This window comes from Phoca vitulina, unplaced genomic scaffold (genome assembly GCF_004348235.1).
Source record: "Phoca vitulina isolate PV1807 unplaced genomic scaffold, GSC_HSeal_1.0 scaffold23, whole genome shotgun sequence".
NCBI lineage: Eukaryota > Metazoa > Chordata > Mammalia > Carnivora > Phocidae > Phoca > Phoca vitulina.
Window position 1 is genome coordinate 18,068,748 of NW_022589726.1, and position 21,208 is coordinate 18,089,955.

The window sequence follows — 21,208 nt, forward strand, 5'->3', positions numbered from 1 at the left end:
AAGAGACAGCACAGGATAATGGAAAGAACTTTGAATTTGAACCTGAACAGAGGAGCTGGATTCTAGCCCCAGTTCCATGTATTATTTACCTGTGAAATGGGGATAGTAACATCAAGCCTCACTACTTCCCAGGGGTTCTGCCGGCCTCAAATAGAATAGCCTTGAAAAGCTTTCCAAAGGCTCTAACAATGCTTTGCAGCCATTAAAAAGCATATCTTGTATGTATTGACATATAAAGATGTCAGAGATACATGAAGACTGTATAGTCTTCCTGAGGATTTCAGCTGTTTTAAAGAGAAAAAATGAGATATACTGTTATGTAAAAAAGAAGTTGCAGAAGAGCACGATTCAACACTTTCATTCAATTTTTTAAAAAAGATTGATTTAGAGAGAGAGTGTGCACGTGGTGGGGAGGGGCCAGGGAGAGGTAGAGTCTTAAGCAGACTCAGCACTGAGAGTGGAGCCCAACATAGGACTTGATCTCATGACCCTGAGATCACGACCTGAGCTGAAACCAAGAGTCAGACACTTGACTGACTGCACCACCCAGGTGCCCCTGATTCAATTTTTATTTAAAAACAAAAACAAAACAACCAACTGGGCACCTGGCTGGCTCAGTAGGTATAGCATGGGACTCTTGATCTTGGGATCATGAGTTTGAGCCCCACGTTGGACATAGAGTCTACTTAAAACAAAACAAAACTAACAAAACAAAAAAAAAACCCTAATATTAAGTCTGTGGATTAGACTCCAAACATTTAATAGTGGGAGCCTATACGAAGAGTGAGATTAAGGGAGCCTGTCGTTTTTTTTACATTTTATATATAAATCATATACGTTGTTTATATTAAACATATATTTCTGTATTTGCATTTGATCATTTTACAGTGAGTTCATAAACTTTACTGTAAAAAAAACTTTAAAGCAAATGAGAAGTATTTTTTCATAAGATTTTATTTTTAATTATTTGACAGAGCGAGGCAGAGCACAAGCAGGGGGAGTGGCAGAGGGAGAGGGAGAAGCAGACTCCCTGCTGAGCGGGGAGCCCGACACAGACTTGATTCCAGGACCCCAGGATCATGAGCTGAGCCGAAGGCAGACGCTTAACCAACTGAGCCACCTAGGCACCCCACGAAGTAATATTGTAACATTAGATCTAATCCCAAGCATGACAAATTTTTGTTTTATAATTCTATTCTGTGGTTCTGTGAGGAATTGGTGGCAAAATATAATGAAAGGGACAGAGAGAACCACAGGGTGGGATTAGGGGAACAGTGATGGGGAATAGAACCTAGACCTAGCCAAGGGGCCATGGCCATTAGCTGGGAAAAGCCCCTCCTCTTCCTGAGCAGGGACTGAATTTCCAGGAAGAGACAGTCCTCCAGGCCTCAGAACCCAGTGCTGTCCTCATGGCCCAATCCTCCTGCCTTCTCGTCCATTGGATCCTGGTTCCTTGGGATGTTTCTGCTCTCCTCAGGATCACTTAGAAGTTCCAAATCAAATAATTATGTATCCAGCTGGATGGGAAGTCAGAAAATCAGGAGCCTCTTAGTGAAAGATAGTGGTGTGTATCAAGTCTGACACCAAGCTGACCTTCCCACTTGAGGAAGAGGAAATGAGTTCAAGTGGAACATACTGACACCCTACTCAGCTGCTCATATACCCCAGAGTGGAAGGCCTCTCAAATAGCTTGATAATTCTATCTGGGCCAGGACCAAAGATAAACACTTCTGGGAATCACCCAGCCACTGGGATGCGTTGGAAAGTTCTATACCCCATGATAGCTCCATCCATTCATTCTCATACCCAGATCTGGTTAGGCTCAGCTGGATTGAAAAAATTTTAAAATAAAATATAAAAGCAAACACTTATGTGGTGCTTACACTGTGGGCCAAGTGCTGTTCTAAGCACTTAAATACAACAATGCTTTTAATCCTCCAAAGAGCCCTATGGGGGCAGAGACTATATTATCATTCCTATTTTACAGATGAGGAGACTAAGGCACACATTTGAACCCAGGTAGTTGGGCTCCAGTTCCATGCTCTTAACCAGTTGCCTATACGGCCTCTCAGCAGAGCATCATAAGCAGTATTTGCACATTGCTCCAGGCAGTGTGCGCCTGGAGAGTCAATCTCTCCTTTGACCCCTATGGGCAGATACCGAAAAGTGGACCAGATGGCTGAGGCCAAACACTCCCAGTCTCTTGCCCTTCTCCCAGGACCAGGCTTGGGATGAGGGAGCAAGGCTAGAGGGGGAAAAGGCAGATCAGCAAAGACCCAGGGGACACAGGCAGTACCTGTCATAGAAGGGGCACTAGGCAGGCAGCAAGAAGCACAGTTTAGCTTTGGCTTTGCCATTCACTTGCTACATGCTCTTTGTAAAAGAAATTTACCAGCACCTAGTAATACACTGCATGGCATACAGTGGATGCCTAATGAAAATATATTTAAGGCTGAATGGACAGTGTCTAAGATGCCTTGGAGCTCTTAACGCCCTGTGCATCTGAGGAGACAGAGCCCTCCCCACTCTATCCAGCCCCTTTGGAGAAAGCTCAGCAGGGACAAAACTAAAGGAGCCTCATTAGTCTGTCTCTTCTTCCTATTTCCTTATCACTTAGGAATGTGGGGCCCCCTCATGCTTCCATTAGTAAATAATTACTGTCGTCCCAAACAACAAATCACTAACTAGGCTCTGGACTCCAGTCTAACAGACTTCCCAAATGGGCAGCACTTGAAAAGCCAGGTGTGAGCTAGGCTGTCTCCTCGCCAGATATTTACCGAGCAAACCACAGGCAGAGCACCCACTGTGTGTATATATGGAGGAGACAAAGGCAAAGAAAACACAACTTGCTCCTGTCCTCAAGGAGACCACACTATGGTAGAGAGAGACGGAAAGTCTACAAATAACTATAAAATATAGCTAGGTCCAGCTCAACGGGGCAGAAAGAGGAAGTGGAATTTTGCGAGAGGCTCTCTCTTAGCCTCAAGATGGGGGAAGGAAAAGGTATCTGTTTTTCTGTACTTCACCTCAACCTCTATTCCCCGCAGTCTGGGTGGGGGACCTTTTATTTTTCTTCACTGAAGAGGGACCTGAGACCCCCATCCATCCCTCCCCCTCAGTTTCCCCCTGCAGAAGCGCATCCACACTACATTCCTGCAGCACCAGCTGATGTTATCTCTCCACACAGGTCGGAACTTGCAGGTCCTGGTACACCTTGCATCTTCCTGTCTGGAAAGTAGACTGGGACCCAGGGAAATAGCGTCAATCCTTTCCAAAATGGGTGGATCCCCCATCTCCAGCTCAAGCAAATTCCAGGACATACCCCCGAGCCTACTCTCCCTTCATCTACCCCACCCCCCCTTTCTTAAGGCTGGCTCTGCTTCCCCTGAGAAGCCCGAGTTTTGGTGGGAGGAGGAAAGGGAGATAAAATCATGTGAGGCAGGGAGGGGCCCACAGAACTGGTGTTCCCACTGGTACAGTTTCCTGCCCTGATGGCTTCCTCACCCTCACTGAGGCTGGGTGGGGAAAAGTCAGGTACAGACAAGGTGTCCCAGTCCCTCAGCCATTCACTGTTTTCTCCTCCTGGCAGCCCTTCACTTAGGTTTCGTGCGAGGATACGGGACACAGGCCCGGGTGGACCCAGGTGGTGCTGGACAAATGGAGCATTCTGCCACAGGGGCAGAAGGCAGGTAGCATACATGTGCTGAGCTGCAAGCTTGTTTCTGCAGGAAATTCCCGGATTTGCCCCACAGGGTGGTCACAGAAGCAACTCGAGCCCCTGGAATCTGTTCAGTGGCATTCACCCCACATGCTCCAGAGACTCTCTCACCCTGGATGTGGAGCAAGGGTCTTGCTGGGCAACTAGAGAGGGTACCTGTCCCCAGGGTGACAAGATATAGAAGACCTAGGCATTTCCCACCCATTTCTGCTAAGAGGCAATGCTACAGCTCTCAGTTTAAGCTGGAGACAGTCTTCGAGAGGCTAGAAATACAAGTGGCTTCTGCTGATGAGCCCACCTCTATCCTCCAACTCTCCAGGTGCCCACTCATCAGAAACTACCGAGGTGGGTGCAAGTGAGGATGAGCGAATCACATCAACGATCGATTACAAGTGTTTATTTTTAAATGGAAAGGGGAGAGGGAGTAACACAGAGGCAACGTTTGGCATCTTCTTTCCCAGCCATCACCCCCATGTGCTCCCCAACCCAGAGCCCTGGCAGGAGGGGCCCCAGGACAGGCTGAGGGCCCAGACAGTTGCAAAGTCAGTCATGGAGAGATCTGTACAACCCTGGGGAGGTGGGATTCAAGAGTCCTTCCCAGGCCCTTTGTCCTGGAACAGGGTTAGAGCTCAGGGGCATGGGGCTCCCCCGTGGGTGAGGGCACCCGCAGCTCAGCATTGTGCCTGACCACGGTGAAGAGCCCCACCACCGCTAGCAGAGCCAACACCATGACGGCAGAGCAGATGCTGAACATGTTCCGAGTGCCCGTTTTGTGATCACTGTCATGGAGAACTAGGAGCCCCAGGCAGGCCAGTAAGTGCAGGGGCACCCGGAACCAGTTGAGTACACCAGCTTGCTCTGTCTCAGGGATCACCTTTCTCCGCAGGAAGCTCATGCTGGGAAAGTATAGCCCACAGGCCAATTCGATAAGTAGAAAGGCTATGAAGGACTCCACTGGACTCTCCTGGCCTGGGCTGGTGGAGAAAGTCAACATGAAAAGGGAGAAGACAACAATGAGGACAGCAAGGGAGAGTAGGTGCATGGGCTGGAGGTGGTACCTCTTGGAGGTAGCGATGCGGTACAGGGAAGAGCCAAGCAGGCTGGCGGCCATGAAACTGGAGAAGACAATGCCCAGTGGAGCCCCATGTGGGTCCAGCACAGGCGTCCAGAGGAAGACAAAGATGAAGATGACGCTCTCAAACAGGGCTTGTATGGTGCCTAGCAGCAGCACGCGGCGGTCCGACAGGAGGCAGCGTAGGCCTCCAGCACAAGTCCTTGAAAAGGCACGCTGCCGATCGTAGTTCTCTCCCCAGTTATGAAGGGCCAAGGCCCCAGCCAGAGCCAAGAGAGGGATAGCGGCCACAAAGGGCGCTACAGGCCCCAGCCCCATCCAGCAGGCCACAGCTTCAGCTGCCACACCTGCCGCTACAGCCAGCACGTGGTTCCAGAAGGCAGCTCGGGCAAAGGTAGCTGGGATCCACTCAGCAGGGAAGTCATGACGCTCCACATGTTCATGGATGTACCAGGCCTCGAAGGCCGAGAACAGCAGGGCCGTGGACAGCCCACCAAGTGCTCGGCCCACCAGCAGCACAAAGTAATCCCAAGAGAGTTTGGTTAAGCAGCATAAAGAGTAAGTGAGGGAGAAGAGGACACAAGACTTCTTGCGACCCAGCCAATCCACAAGGGAGGAGGCCACCAATCCAAAAAGGACTGTGGAGGCAAGGCCACAGACATAGAGAATGGCAATCTGACCCTCCAGGAAGTGGTAATGCTGATAGAGTTTATAGAGGTAGGGGGCCTGGAGCCAGTCAGCTGCCAGGGCCAGGAAGTAGACCTGATAGAAGTCCAGTTGAAACCGAACAAAGGAGGGGTTGCTGCAGGCCCTTCCAGGGGGCTTAGCCCGGCATCTTGACAGTTCCAACCCCAGGCAGGAGACCAGGAGGACCACAAAAACAAGATAGGCAGTCACCAGCATGGCGGGCCCCCGGACGACCTAGGGAAGGAAGGGGGGTTCGGAATCACATCCATTGCCCAGGTAGCACTGTCAAGGGGCTGGGTGTCGAAGCAGAAGACAGCTCCACCCAACCTCCCCCCTGCCAACTGCATTTCTCCACCCCTCAACTCCACTCCCCTAGAGCTCAGACTGGAGGGACCAGTTGGATGGGTGGGTGGAGTGGACCGCCAGAGCAGGTCTCCTAGGACACTGTGGGGCAGGGAGGGGTAAGAGGAGAGGGGGGAAGATTGAGCATTCGCCCCACCCTTGCCCGGCATAGCAAAGAGAGAGTCCCTTTAATACAATAATCCCAGCCCCACAAGTTAAAGGGGTGCTGTCCTCTTCCACTACAGCTTCTGCATACTTCTATCACCTCCCATTCTCTCTGGGAAGCTCGTTTTTGCCCTCAAAGTCTTTCCATCTGTCGAGGGCATCCCTCCCGCCCGCGCGGGCCTCCGGAGTTGCTTCAGGGTCACGCGCGTGCATCTCGGATTCCCGCTCCTCCAGGTCATAGGCACCCCCCTGCGCCCCCTAGCCCCAGCCCAGCGCCCTAGCGCCGCCACACCTGCTCGCACCTCGCCCATACCCCGTCTCACCTGCTGCCCCGGTCTGCGGGGACGCCCCGGACACGTCCGGCTCCAGGCCGCCCGGCCGCCCTGCCCGCTCTACCTCCGGCTGGGGCTCGGGTTTGGGTTCCAGCAGCGCGCCCGCCCCTCGCAGCCTGCTTCCGGGAGCCGGGTAGGCCTCTGGCCGCCGCCATGATGGCCCCATCACGTGACGGGGTGAGGCGTTCAAGCCCCGCCCCTGCTCCGCCTTCCTGTCCCCACACTGGCGCCCAACTTCCGAAGCCCGCGGTAAAGAGTAGAGGCGGTAAGGGCTGCGGCTCTCGCTCTGGCCCCCTCCGCTGCCTTCCCGTGACACCCGCTCCTTCGACTCCCGGGTATCTGCGGGGCCGCCCCGAAATAAAGACCCATTTTCTCTCTCTCCCTCCGTAACATGGAGAATGCCTGCAGTCCCGCAGACTCGTGGGCTGGAGCATCCGAAGGAACACCGCTGCCCTAAGCCGAGCCGGCTCTCAGGGTTTCCTCCTCTCTCACCTTGGTGACCTCCGGGCCCGACGTCAGTATGGCCCCGACACCTGAGGGAGGCAGTGTGGTGTTAAGGGCTTGGACCCCCGCATGAAGCCGGGCTAAGGCTCAAATCCCACCCCTGTCACTTACCACTGCGTGGCCTTGGGCAAGGCACATTACTTCTTAGTGTCCCAGTTCCTTTGTCTGCAGTCAAAGGAGAGCAGTGCCCAAGTAAAAAAGGCTAAAGTTCAGCCCTGTTGCTGAATGCCCGCCTTCTGCCACTTAACCAGCTGTGTTACCTTGGAAAGGTTATTTTCCTTATACTCCAGCCTTAGTGTATCTCTGATGGCTTCCCACCTCACTCAGCCTAAAAGCCAAAATCTTTATAATGACCTATAAAACCCTCTATCCCCTGTTCCTCCACTACTTCTCTGACTTCATCTACAATTCTCCCTCCAAACTCTTTCTACTCCATCTATATTGGCTACCTCCTGGGGCTTTGCATACTGTGCCCTGAAAGGTTTTGGTTCTTCTCCCAAATACCCACATGGTTCCCTCCAGCCCCTCCAGTTCTCTGTTCAAATGTCGCCTTCTCAGAGAGGCCTTCCTGGGCCATCCTGTTTAAAACAGCATCACCACCACCTCCACTAGTAGTCTACCTGCTGTCCTTCCAGCCTCTTCCCCTTCGCTGCATTTTCTCCATAGCACTTAACACCATCTGGCACACTATATATTTTACTTATTTATTATCTCTTCTCCCTACAGATTTTTATCTATTTGTTCACTTGTATTCCCAGTACTTAAAACAGTTATTGGGGGGCACCAAGCTGGCTTAGTCAGAAGAGCATGTGACTCTTGATCAGGGGTGTGTGGGGGGGATTCTAGCCCCATGATGGGTGTAGAGATTAATAAAAAAAAGAAATAAAGTTTAAAAAAAGCAGTTATTGGTAAGTAAAAAGCAGTCAGTAAATATTTGATGAATAAATGAATAAGTTAATTCAGATAAATTAGCCTAGAAAGTGCTGGCCCATATTAGCTGGTAACACTCATCAAACAGTTATCTATATGCATCTAAACTCTGTTTTAAGAATTCCTGGGCTGGGCGCGTGGGTGGCTCAGTTGGTTAAGCAACTGCCTTCAGCTCAGGTCATGATCCTGGAGTCCCTGGATCGAGTCCCGCATCGGGCTCCCTGCACAGCAGGGAGTCTGCTTCTCCCTCTGACCCTCCCCCCTCTCATGTGCTCTCTCTCTCTCATTCTCTCTGTCTCAAATAAATAAATAAAATCTAAAAAAAAGGAATTCCTGGGCCATCTGCAGTATATGAATTATGTCGTGTCACAACAACCCATAAGGTAGGTACTATTATTATCCTTGATAGTTGGAAAGCTTAGATAATATGCCCAGAATCTCATGGTAAGAGACAGAGTTAGAACTGGGACCCAGGGGCGCCTGGGTGGCTCAGTCAGTTAAGTGTCTGCCTTCGGCTCAGGTCATGATCTCAGGGTCCTGGGATTGAGCCCTGGGTCAGGCTGGGAGCCTGCTTCTCCCTCTCCCTCTGCCTGCCGCTCTGCCTACTTGTGCTATCTCCCTGTCCGATAAATAAATAAAATCTTTAAAAAAAAATGTTAAAAAAAAAAAAAAGAACTGGGACTCAGATCTTTCCAGTTCCACACTCATGTGGTTTCTGAGAAGATGAAATGAGTTCACTCATTTGCACAGGTGATTAGTAAATGTTGGTTTCCTTTATACTAAGGCTTGGAGGGTAGAGGGTGGGAGAGCCTGGGATTACACCTTGAGAAATCCTTTTTTTTTTTTTTTTTTTTTTAAGTATGCTCCAACACGGGGCTTGAACTCATGACCCTGAGATCAAGACCTGAGCTGAGATCAAGAGTCCGATGCTTTTTTTTTTTTAAGATTTTATTTATTTATTTGACAGAGGGCGAGAGAGGAAACACAAGTAGGGGGAGTGGGAGAGGGAGAAGCAGGCTTCCCACCGAGCAGGGAGCCCAATGCGGGGCTCGATTCCAGGACCCTGGGATCACGACCTGAACAGAAGGCAGATGCCCAACGACTGAGCCACCCAGGCACCCCAAGAGTCCAATGCTTAACAAACTGAGCCACTTAGGCACCCCGAGAAATACTTTCTTATGATAAAGTAAACAGCTAAGATTTATATCCTACAAGTTCCAGAGTGCCTTTATACCTAACTGGCAAACCCCTACAGAGTAGTGGCTCCCATGCATTCATCTAGAAACACAAAGACTCAAAAACCAAGATTTCCCCAAGGTCGTTCAGTGAGTGAACCAAATACTCTCCATTCCAGTCCTGGACTGAAGCTCCTTGAACTCATGACCTTTGTTTTTTTTGGGGTGGAGGTCATCCTGAATGAAGGCAGGAGTGGGACAGGATGACCTTACATTCTGGCCTTCTGTTTTCCAGGAGGGAGGCCAGTTTTCTCCCATTGTTGAGCTACATTTTGCTCAAAAGCACCTGGCAGAGAGAGACTTACAGCAAGATCACATTATTTTGGATTATTTTTGCCTATTGTGGGACCTATTAAAAATATGTTTAGTCTTAAGGCTCCCCTGTCCCTTCAGAACTGAGAAGCACAGCTAGGAAAGGTCCTAACATGGGAAATGTGCCAGCAGAGGACTGGAGGGGATAAAAGGCAGCCTGTGAGCACAGCCCATCTCCAGGACATGCTTCTAGTAAAGGGCAAGGAGGGCTGAGGTCTATGTATTGCGGAGTCACAGGGGAAGTCCTCGTTTTCAGGGAAGGTGGGAGGATGCTCTAGGAATAACTAGGAACCTTGCTCACCAGAGGAACATTGTTTAAAACTTTTATTATGAAAATGTTCAAACATACACAAAGGTAGAGTATAGTTCTATGAACCCTTATATAGTTAATAATAATTAATATTAATAATAATATTAATTTTGTCACTTTGTTCCTTCTACTCCCTGCTTTCTGTCCTTTTTTGTTGGCCAAAATATCTAAAAGTAAGTATGTCACTTCACTCCATACTTCAACGTGTAACTCTAGGAAATAAGGCCCTTTGCTTACATAACCCCAAAGCCATTTTACATCTAACAAAATCAATACTGATTCCTTGGCATTGTAAATACCCAATCCATAATTAAAAGGCTCCAACTGGGGCCCCTAGGTGTCTCAGTCATTGAGCATCTGCCTTCAGCTCAGGTCATGATTCCAGGGTCCTGGGATCGAGCCCCACATCGAGCCCCGCATCGAGCCCTGCATTGAGCCCCGCATTGAGCCCTGCATTGAGCCCCACATCGAGCCCCGCACTGGGCTCCCTGCTCGGCGGGAAGCCTGCTTCTCCCTCTCCCACTCCCCCTGCTTGTGTTCTCTCTCTCTCGCTGTGTCTCTCTCTGTCAAATAAATAAAATCTTTAAAAAAAATAAAAATAAAAGGCTCCAACTGTCTAAAACTGTCTTTTTACAATTGGGTTGTCCAATCAAGAACCAAACAAGGTCCACGTGCTCCATATAATAGTTGTCCTTTTATTATCATTATTATTATTATTATTTCCCTCCTCCCCCAGCCATTCACTAGATGAAGAAATTGGGTCAGATTTCCTTGAAAAGTTTCCACATTCTGGATGTGTCTTCTCGCCTCCTCGCTGGGTCATTTAAATTGTTTCTCCATCCCTGATATTTCCTGTTAAGTGGAGGTTAGTTCTAGAGGTTTGATTTGAATCACATTCAGTTTTTGTGTGTGTTTGTTCCTTTGTTTAGGAAGAGTCTTTCATGGGTGGTGCTGAGGGCTTCAGATTACATCACATCAGGAGGTACACAGTAGGTGGTTGTGCCCTTTTTAGTGATGGTAAGATTCATCAGTGGGGTCAGGTGGTGACAGCTTGATTCCTCCATTGTAAAGTTCCCCATCAACCATCGTCTTTGGTTTCATCCATTCATGATTCTTGCTTTGATCAATTATTTCATTAAGAGTTGCAAAATGATTTTTCTAATTCCATATTCCTTCCACATTAGCTGGAATTCTTCTGTAAATGAGAAGTTTTCTCCACCACTTAGAGCTATTTGGTTACCCTGAAATATAGTTTATATAGGACAGGCAACATAAATGCTTAATTCTTTTTTTTTTTTCCAAAGATTTTTTTTAAACTAATCTCTACACCCAATGTGGGGCTTGAACCTATAACCTCAAGATCAAGACTTGCTCACTCCACAGACTGAGCCAGCCAGGTGCCCCAATTCTTTTTAATTGCTTATTTGCAGAATAAGAAGTTGGAAGAAGCATCATTTTTAAAAAGTTTGAGCTTAGAGCTGAGTAGGGACGAATTGCCTGGATCATGGGTAAGGAAAGGAAGGACTCTTCTGGTAGCTGTGTCCAGCCCTTGCAAACACCAGTGCTTGGGGCATGTGTGGGATAGACAGACATTGGAGGACTCACTGTCCTGGACCTCGGACAGCAATGAGATAGGCATGACGCAGGCATGGTGTGCAGGTACCTGTAGGACCCAGGGACAGAGAAAGACAAATATGGAGAGGCAGAAAGAAATAGGAAGTGAAAAAAACAACTAGACCCAGAAGACAGGGAGGGAGACAAGGACAGAAAGGGAAATAGAAATGAAAGAGATGGAGAATGAAATGCACCAGAAGCAGAACAGGATAGAAAAACAGAGAGGGGGGCCACCTGGCTGGCTCAGTCCGTGGAGCGTGCGACTCTTGACTTCAGGGTCCTGAGTTCGAGCCCCATGTTGGGCATAGAGCTTCCTTTAAAAAAAGAGAGAGATGTGTAAGGTGGATTGAAAGACCAAGAAAGCAAATAGAAATGAAGACACAAACTGACACAGGGAAGGGGGAAAGAAAAAGACATATATGTTAGGTAGACTTTAAATTAGATGCAGAGGGGTGCCTGGGTGGCTTCGTTGGTTAAGCGTCTGCCTTCAGCTCAGGTCATGATCCCAGGGTCCTGGGATCAAGACCCGCATCAGGCTCCTTGCTCAGCGGGGAGTCTGCTTCTCCCTCTCCCTCTGCCTGCCACTTCCCCTGCTTGTGCTCTCTCTCTCTCTGTCAAATAAATAAAATATTTACAATTAATTAAATTAATTAGATGGGGAAATGGAGAGAGAAATAGAGGGATAGAGAACGGGGAAAACTGATGTAGAGATAAAGTTAGGTGAAGGCAGAATGTCCCAGTGATGGAAAGAAGGAAGTAGAACTGGAGAGAGTGATGTAGACAGACAGAAGGAAGGGTAAACAGAAAGCTACACAGAGATAGAAAGGAAAGAACAAAGGGTCCCACAGAAGGAGGCTGAGAAAGAGAACACTGAAAGGACTTGAGGAATGTAGAGGGGTACTTAGGGGCTCTCGGCTTAGGGCCCAGTCCTGGGCAGATACCCGGGCTCTTACTTCCAGCTTCCTATTGGTCGCTTCTCCAAACCCCCAGCTCCACCCCCAGGGACAGGGGATTCTGACTAGCTATGTGGATGGGATCACTGGGACCCTGAGTCCAGGGTTCCCAGCTTCCCTTATCCCCATGCCAGATGAGCATGAATGTAGCAGGTGGGATTATTGCTGGAAGATTGAGGTCATGAGACTGCGTGAGCGCTCAGAGATTTGAAAGACAAGACATCCAGGCAGAGAATGCCAGGTTCCTAGAAGCAAAGGACCATGAAGGATGTCATGATATCCAAGGGGAGGGAAGAGCCAGGAACCCTCTGCTCAACTTTCTCTTCTGATCCAAGAGCCACTGACCTTCTTTGCCTGACTCAAGATGAGAGGTAAGGGGTCCAGAGACTCTTGGGTCAGTCAGGGAGATGGGTGGAGGTCCAAGGGGCAAGAAGTAGCCCCTTAACAAAGAATCCCCTCCTGCCTCTAGAGGAGGAATGCACCTTATCCAGGCAAACTACAGAGACGATGAGCCAAGAAGGATCTCCAGCAGAGGCTGACTAGAGGAAGAAAATGGCCAACTTGCTCACCTTCAGCAGCCATGAGGGAGGCTCTGAGAAACACGCTTTCCATTCCAGAAGTTGCAGAAGAGGAGGTTCTGGACCCAGCTGGAGCATGTCCAGAAACTAACATCAAAGCAGATGCCCCGCTCTCAGGGATTGAGGGGGAGGCCGGGGCTCTGAGCAGCCTTCTGCCTCTTCCTGTCTGGGCGAGGGGTCTAGCTGATCCCTCTCCTCACTCCAGAGCTTCTGTCTCCCCCGCAGAGGAAGCAGCTAGCAGAAGTGCTCCAGGAGACTGACAGTCTCTCAGGGGAGCGACAGCCCAGCTAGACTATCAGACAGTGCCTCTGAGAGGGGCGTTGTCTCCTGAAGCAGCGGCCAGTGGAGCCTGGAGGAGCCCCTCGGCCACAGCCACAGCTGTCGCTGCAGTCCAAGCAGGAACTTGGACAGGCAGCTCGGCCTCTGGAGCAAGGGGAAATCGGGCAAGATGAGGGGTGGCAGCAGGTCAAGTGCGGACCAGTGCATGGGATGCAGGAGCTGTGGGGACAAGTCAAGGGCGGGCAGGCAGGGCAGGGAGGGCAGGGGCAGGTACAGGGTGGGCCAGGGAGGCCGGGACAGGAGGGGCAGGTGGCTGCATAAGAGGGATACGCAGTGCAGGAGCAGGTGGGAGGAGGACAGCTAGGGCAGGGGCAAAAACAGGCGGAGGGGGGACAGGACAGACAAGGAGAGGCAGCTGGTGGGCCGTGCCCGGAGGGTGGAGGGGGCTGTTGGTGGGTAGCCTTCTTGTTCCGAGGCCCCAAGCGTAGGCCGAGAGAGAAGTCCATTCAGCTGCAGGAGCGGCCAGGCTGGGGGTTGGGTGAAGGGAAGGGCAGGGGTGAAGTAGGAGGGGCAGACTGAGAGAGGCAAGGGTAGGGGCAGGATTAAACCTAAGACACGGCTGAGCCTTTGCTGATCCTGCTGGGAGCTCAGACCTCCGCAGCCAGCCCTCCCCTTCCAGGCCTGCCCAGCGATGCTCTCCTGGAATGCTACCCTCCACTGAAAATTCTCTGCACCACAGCAGAACCCGTTCCTCAAATACGATGCTTTCATGCCTCCAGTCCTTTGTTTCCACCGTTCCTTCTGCTCTGCTCCCAATGCTCTCTTTCTTTTCGCTGCCTGGTGAAGTTCTCTCATCTCTGAAGTCTTCCCCTTTATTCGATCAAAATGTTTTTTCTTGAGCTCCAGGCACCTGACACCTGCCTGGGTAAGGAAGGACCCCTGCCCAGCGCGCCCTGGCCCTGACGGCCAGGCCGGCCACCACCGGCCCTGCCCTGGCTGCCTCTAGCTCCCAGACTGTTCCCCGAGGCCATTTAGGGAAGCAGCCCCAGCCGCCACCCCAGAGCTGTTTGAGACACTGAGCCAGGGATGTTGGAGGGAACTGGCAGTGGAGGGAGGATGCTTAGGTTCTGGGGATTTCCAGCCAGGGCAAATCCCAGGTGTTGGGGTGGGGGTGCTCAGCTGTCTCTGGAAGACTGACAACCAGCCTGGACAATTATTATTTGAGGACTTATCGTGTATCAGGGAGTGAATAAGGCAGCTAAGTTTCCTCTTTTATAGAGTGCCCATAAAAGTGAGGGGTGGGGCAGGGTGGGGACCAAAACCAAACAAGTAAATAAACAAATACATAAGCTTATTTTAGAGCATGAGAATGGCTGTGGGAAACCCAGAGTGTCCTGATGACAAGTGGCTCAGAGAGGTGGGCTCATCAGCAGGGGCAGCTAGTCAGTCCCCAAACTGTCAGGTATGACAGCGCTTAAAGGTTTGGGGCGAGATACAGTCTGTCAAGCCCCAGCAGACCAGGGGAGAGGTGCCTGAGGCTGAATGCATCCCAGGTGGCTGGGCTGTGCAGAAAAACAAAGCTGAGGAGGGGATAAGGAATGTGGGAGGTTGCAATATCAAATTTGGTGGTCTGGGTGCCTGGGTGGCTCAGTCAGTTAAGCGTCTGCCTTTGGCTCAGGTCATGATCCCAGGGTCCTGGGATTGACTCCCTGCTCAGCGGGGAGTCTGCTTCTCCCTCTACCCTTCCCCCCTGCTTGTGATCTCTCTCTCTCAGGTGCTCTCTCTCTCTCAAATAAATACAATCTTTTTTTTTTAAAGATTTTATTTATTAGGGGCGCCTGGGTGGCTCAGTCGTTGGGCGTCTGCCTTCAGCTCATGAGCGGGGAGCCCGATGTGGGGCTCAATCCCAGGACCCCGGGACCATGACCTGAGCCAAAGGCAGACACTTAACGACTGAGCCATCCAGGCGCCCCTCAAATAAATAAAAGCTTTAAAAAAATAAAATTAAATTAAGTGGTCAAGGAAAGTGTCACTGAGAAGCGGTATTTTAGCAAAGACCTGAAGGAAATGAGGGAGAGAGCCATGGAAAGATCTAGTGAAAGAACATTCAGCAGAAGATTGGGGGTGGGGGTGGGGCAGAGGTGGCAACACTCGATGGGACTGGGGGCAAAGGCGAGAGTCCTAATGGCACAGATAGAGATCAAGGCAGGGGCCCCAACATGCAAGGCCCTGGGAACCCCCACAGGGACTTGGATCTTAGTCCGGTAAAAGGGAAAACTGCAGAGGGTTTTAGGCAAGAAAGCCTATGGGTCTTCTTGGTCTCATGCCTGACCCCTGGTTAGAAAGTTCTGCTTTCTATGTAATTGGTGTAACCACTTTGGAAAACAGTTGGGCATTATCTGATAACTGAGATTGCCTATAGGAACACTTCGACTCTTAGGTTTGGTTTGGCTTTTTAAGTAAGCTTAAAAGCCCCAATGTGGGGCTTGAACTCACCACCCTGAGATCAAGAGTCAGCATGCTCTATTGACTGAGCCAGCCAGGTGCCCCATGACTCTTAGTTTTATAGCCTGGAAGAACTCTTGCATGTATGTCCTGGGAAACGTGTCCAAGAATGTTCTTAGCAGCATTGTTCATGATAGGCATACTGAAAACAACCCAAACATCTACCAACAGTAGGATAAAAACATAAATTGTGGTGTATTCATGTGACTGAGTACTATGCAACAATAAAAAGACAGTTATGTGCAACCACTTGGATATGTCTCACAAACAGGAAGTTGAACAAAAGAAGACACAAAAGAATAATACAGTATCATTTCATTTACATAAACCTCAAAAACAGGCAAGATTAAGCAATATTGTTTAGGGATACATGCATAGGTGCTAAAACTATAAAGAAAAACAAGGGGGGCGCCTGGGTGGCTCAGTTGGTTAAGCGACTGCCTTTGGCTCAGGTCATGATCCTGGAGTCCCGGGATCGAGTCCCACATCGGGCTCCCTGCTCAGCGGGGAGTCTGCTTCTCCCTCTGACCCTACCCCCTCTCATGTTCTCTCTCTCATTCTCTCTCTCTCTCGCTCTCAAATAAATAAATAAAATCTTTAAAAAAAGAAAAACAAGGAAGGGGCACCTGGGTGGCTCAGTTGATTAGGTGTCTGACTTCAGCTGGGGTCATGGTCTCAGGGTCCTGGGATCAAGCCCCATGCCCCCATGCTGGCCTCCCTGCTCAATGGAGAGTCTGCTTGTCCCTCTGCCCTTCCCCTGCTCATGCTCGTGCTCTCTCTCTCTCAAATAAATAAATAAGATCTTTAAAAAATCCAAGGAAATAATTACCACAAAAGTCAGGATGGTGGTTACTTCTTAGGGGAGGGAAGGAATTATGGGAAGAACACATGGGAGCTTCTGGAGCACAGGAAATACTATTTCTTGACTTGGACGGCAGTTAAGTAGGTACTCTGTTTGTTCCAGTTTATTTGTACCCCTTTCATAATGTATTTATATATTCTGTCCAGAAAGAGAAAATAAGGTATCATTTTTTTTCCTCTGGTCCATGCCCCCTTGTTCAGATAGTGATGCTGAAGTTAGATACTTCCTAGTCCATATACCTATCTTTCCCACCAGATCTCAAGGACAGCAGCCTTCCTTGTTTTTTTGGCACCTATGAATGCCTGGCATGAGGCAGGTAATAAATGTTTGCTGAATTGGATTGCATTGAATTTCCCAAGTCTCTCATCCCATGGAGAGAGGGGCAGTTGAGGAAAAGGAGGAAGCCTTCGGTGGTGAAGAGCGCTCAGGATCACCAAGACCTGGGTTCCCACCTTAGCTTTGCCACTTCCTAGCTGTGTGATTTGGGCAAGTTGCTTAACTTCTCTGATTCTCAGCTCCCTCTTCCGTGAAATGGGGATGATAACTGCTACCTCTCTGGACTGCTGTGTGGATTAAGGTGAATGCCTAGCACAATGCCTGGAACACAGTAGGGTCAACAAAGGATAGCTTCCCAATCCCCCTGGCCCCAGCCCCACATCTTTTCTTCAAAGGAATCTGCTAGATGGAGCAACCAGATACCAAAGATGGTCCCAGAAAGTGGGACAACATCTTTGGGGTAGGCCCCTGAAGCTAAGGTGAATCTGTAGTCTGGTAGAGAGCTGGCAGACAGGGAGATCCAACTGAAGCTGAACTGATCCCAGGCAGTCGGTGGGAGTTGGCAGGGGAGATAGGACACCAGGGTTCTGGGAGTTTCCATCTTGGGGAAGTCCCAGGTGTGGGTGCAGGGATGCCAGGCCAGCCCCACCCAACACCCTGGCTCCAGGGGATGTGGGCACAGGGAGGAAAGTGGGTCAGAGCAGGGCTGGAATTTAACCCCATTGGTCCCAAGACCTCTTTGCCAGCTCCAGAGGCCGCAGGGCCACAAAGAAGCCTGCTCCCTCCTCCAAAGGGCCTTCCATTCCTTTTGCTCAGAAAGGAAGACTTGGCACCTTGGTGTCTAGGCAAGAGGAACTGGAAGCCCCCCAGTGGACAGAGGAGAGATAACCCTCTAACCCCTGGACTGAGGTTCTGTACAAAACACTTCTACACCCGCCCACGTGATGACTGGCAGACACCTGGAGCTCTCACCTCACACATAGTCCAGGCAACTAGCCCTGCTCCCAGTTCCAGGGAGTGGGCCAGGTCAGGGCTGCATCAGGGAAGGGGAAGGGCGCATGGCAGAACAGCTTGGAGGAGAAGGCTTTTCTGTCTGGTGAGGCTCCAGCTAGGCAAACACAGGAATCCCTCACTCCGGGGGATTTGCCAACAATGTGGGGCCTTGTTTTCTGTGTATAATCTGAGGCCTAAGCCTGTGGTTTCCTCTTCCCTATCTGTGCCTCTATTTCCCTTTCCGGAGGAGGAAATGAAGGAGTGGGGGGGAATCACTCCAGGGCGGGGTCACCAGGTGTCCCGGGGCCCCTGCTTTGGCCTTTAGGAGGTGCTTATCATCTCTCCCTTGTAGCATATCAAAATCCACGTGGGGAACAGGAATGGAGGGACCCTCTTCTTTCTGGGGGGAGCAGGGTGGCTGGGAGCCAGGACCCTGTTCCAGGCCCGTTGCCCATATTCTTTTGTTGCCTTCGTTTCTCTCTACTCTCTTCCTCAGCTTTTCCCGGAAGCCTTTCCTGATCTCCTGGGCTGGGGGGACATCCCTCTATTATCCACTCTCATTGTACCTTATGCCTCTGCACACCAGTTATCACTTGCAATTGTGTGGATTATCCAGTAAACATCTGACTCCTCCAGCAGATTATGAGCCTGAGGCGGTATTCCCAGGGTCTAGTACAGTGCATGGTACACAGTGGATACTTAGAGGAGATCTGTTGAATTAATGAAGGGCGCATGTTCAGGGAAGAAACCCCTAGAATTGTTTAGGGTAGTCCTCAAATCCTGTGTTCCAAAATCAAGGCCTTATTCTATGTGGGGATCTGGGTGGCACTGAGGCCAGTAAGGGGCCTTCCACACACAAATTCATTCACCAGGAAAGCCAACAAACTGGCAAGCGGGAGAAGAGGCCTGGTCAAAGGGGTGGAATTGAGCAAGCACCCGGGGCAGGGCTGGCACCGGCCTTGGCACGGGGCAGGCCTAGGGGGAGGAGGTGGGAAAGGAGGGGAGGAAGGGAAAAGAGAAGACACGTGTTGTACAAAACATGTTTTCATCACACTCTCCCTGGGTGCCCTGGCCTCCAAGCTCCAATGGCACTTCCGTGCCTTAATGATGTCCTTGGGGGCTGTAACGCAGCTCCCCCACCTCCCACAGACATCTGCCAGCCACCTCTGAGCAAGGCATAAGATGTCCTCCCCAGCTCCAGAGTGGGCACGGGGTAATTACCCAGTCCATGTCCTCATGTTCCTGGGGAGAGGGCAGGGTGACAATGAGGGGTGGGGCAAAGAAGCACAGTCAGGGCAGGTGGGTCAGATGTTCTGTCGTCACCATCTCTCCTTTTGGTCTTTGTGATGAGGGAAGCAAAGGAAGCCTGGTCCTATGGCCCCCAAGAAATCATTTCTCCAAGTTGCCAGGGTGACCCGGTGAAACAAGCACAGAATAAAGGCTAGAACTAAGGATGACAGAAGAGTTCTCCAACCAGCTTCCAGAATAGGAGGCCCTCTTCCCAAGTCTCCTCCTGGAATTCCTGCATGGAACACCGGTTCCATTGCAAGAGGGAGAGAAGAATCCGAACCCCTCACAATGCTCCACTTCCCTGATCCCCAGTCTGCTTGTTTTTTGTTTTGACTTCCAAACAGACCCCCGTCATTGGGTCCCAGGGAGGGGCGGGGGCGGAGGCGCGGCAATCCCCAGGGGAGGGCCCGGCACAGGGCGGGTCTTCCTGGGCATCGCCCCCTGGCTGCTGTCCTTGGCTGGGGACGGAGCAGGCCACCAGAAGGGAGGAACCACAGTTACCAAAGACGGATGGATGGACAAACACCCACCAGAGACAAAGACAGAGGCAGACAGACAGACAAACCAAAACAAAGAGAAGGGCAGAGACAGATGGAATTTTAGACCTGCTGACTCTTCCCAGGCTACAAGTGTTTGGTCCCCATGCCCCCCCCCCCCCCCCCCCCGTTAGCTTCCCTGCCCCCATCTGCTACCCCAGCTACACAGTCCTAGAACCCTAGCTCTTGGCCTCGGGGAACAGCCTCTGAGCCCCTTTAAGAAGGAGGGGGGGGAAGAGTTGAGAGAGGAGATACCCAGCAGGAAAAGTGTCATGGGGGTGGTGCCTGGTTCTGTGTCAGGATGCCCGGCCAAGGGCCAGGGAGGGAGTGGTGCCCTCGCCGGTCATGAGGACAGGAGACTCATTCACTGTAAACCAAGTACAGATGTGCTGGGATGGGGAGGGGGAATTAGGGCCACATTCACAAACCACAGTTGGGCTCGCCCTTCTTCCGCCAGCCCCCAGCATCAGGGCAGGAGGGGTTAACTTTGCAGCCTCCTGGCAGGATCCCTGCCACATGGGCCAGACGCCATCCCAGCCCAGCCTGGATGCTTGGGTCCAACTCCCTGACACTTGCCCCTCCCACCCTGCTGAGTGCTGCTCCCAGGGTAACCAAGCAAAGTCAACAGCAGCCAGGCCACCTGGGGACGGGACCCTGGAGTACCTATTCCCAGCTCTTTCCACCCCTGGAGTGAAAGGGAGGGCCTTGTCTGCACCCCCATTGACGTCTCCTGTTCTCCTGAGATAGTCACAGCATGCCCCTTCTTTCCCCCTCTCCATCACCTGACTCTGGCTACCAAAAGAGCCCTTTCCTAGGAGGGAGGACACCTGGCCCCCTAGGGTGGCAGTGAGGACAGAGCAGAGTAATTTCTGCACAGAAAATGTGATGACGTGATCAGGAGCCCACGGCCCCAGTGCTGGTCACCCTGGGATTGTTGCTGGGGGAAGGTCCTTCGGGCGCGTCTCTCCAGCCCAGTTCAGCCCCTATTACTGCTCCCCTTCTCTCCTTTCTCACTCCCACCCTTCCTCTCTGTGGGAGTGTCTGGGGTCCATGCACAGAGCCTGGACTTCAGACCCCTTCTTTTCTCTCACTCTGTCTTCAGTAGAATGGGGACAAACCTCTGGGTTCCCACTCTTGGGCTGAGAGTCTTTGTGGTCATGTTGAAGTCAGAGAGTGTCCCCATCAGACACTGACACTGACCCTGGGCATGTGCGCACATGTGCGCGTACACACACACACACACACACACACACACACAGTCAACAACATTCGTGGCGCATCTACCAGGCAAGCAGGCGCTGGTTAAGGCAGACACACACCCTCTGCTTGGGCTTTCTCCCTCACACCCAGCCCAAGGCTCCTCCCACTCCCAGCTACAGTTCCTTCTGCCCTCACCAGTCTCTCCCCCTCCAGATCCAAGCCCAAAGGTGGGGACAACATTGGCAGCCAGGGACCCAGCCTCCCTAAATCCCGAGTTTATTCAAGGCAGGGTGAGGGGTGCCTGGGTGGCTCAGTCGTTAAGCGTCTGCCTTCGGCTCAGGTCATGATCCCAGGGTCCTGGGATTGAGCCCCACATTGGGCTCCTGCTGGGCGAGAAGCCTGCTTCTCCCTCTCCCACTCCCCCTGCTTGTGTTCCCTCTCTCACTGTGTCTCTCTCTGTCACATAAATAAATAAATAAATAAATAAATAAATAAATAAATAAAATCTTAAAAAA

The 21,208-nt window shown here is 51.0% G+C and overlaps 1 protein-coding gene across 1 annotated transcript; it reads right to left on the bottom strand.

Annotated features, from left to right (window-relative positions):
• Window positions 1–4,099: 4,099 nt before the first annotated feature.
• On the bottom strand, window positions 4,100–6,499 carry MFSD5 (major facilitator superfamily domain containing 5). The gene is made up of 2 exons (XM_032420619.1): window positions 6,308–6,499; window positions 4,100–5,711 (listed from the first exon to the last, which is right to left on the bottom strand). The coding sequence occupies exon 2, from the start codon at window positions 5,691–5,693 to the stop codon at window positions 4,341–4,343; it is 1,353 nt and encodes a 450-aa protein (XP_032276510.1). The 5' UTR covers window positions 5,694–5,711; window positions 6,308–6,499; the 3' UTR covers window positions 4,100–4,340.
• Window positions 6,500–21,208: the final 14,709 nt, after the last annotated feature.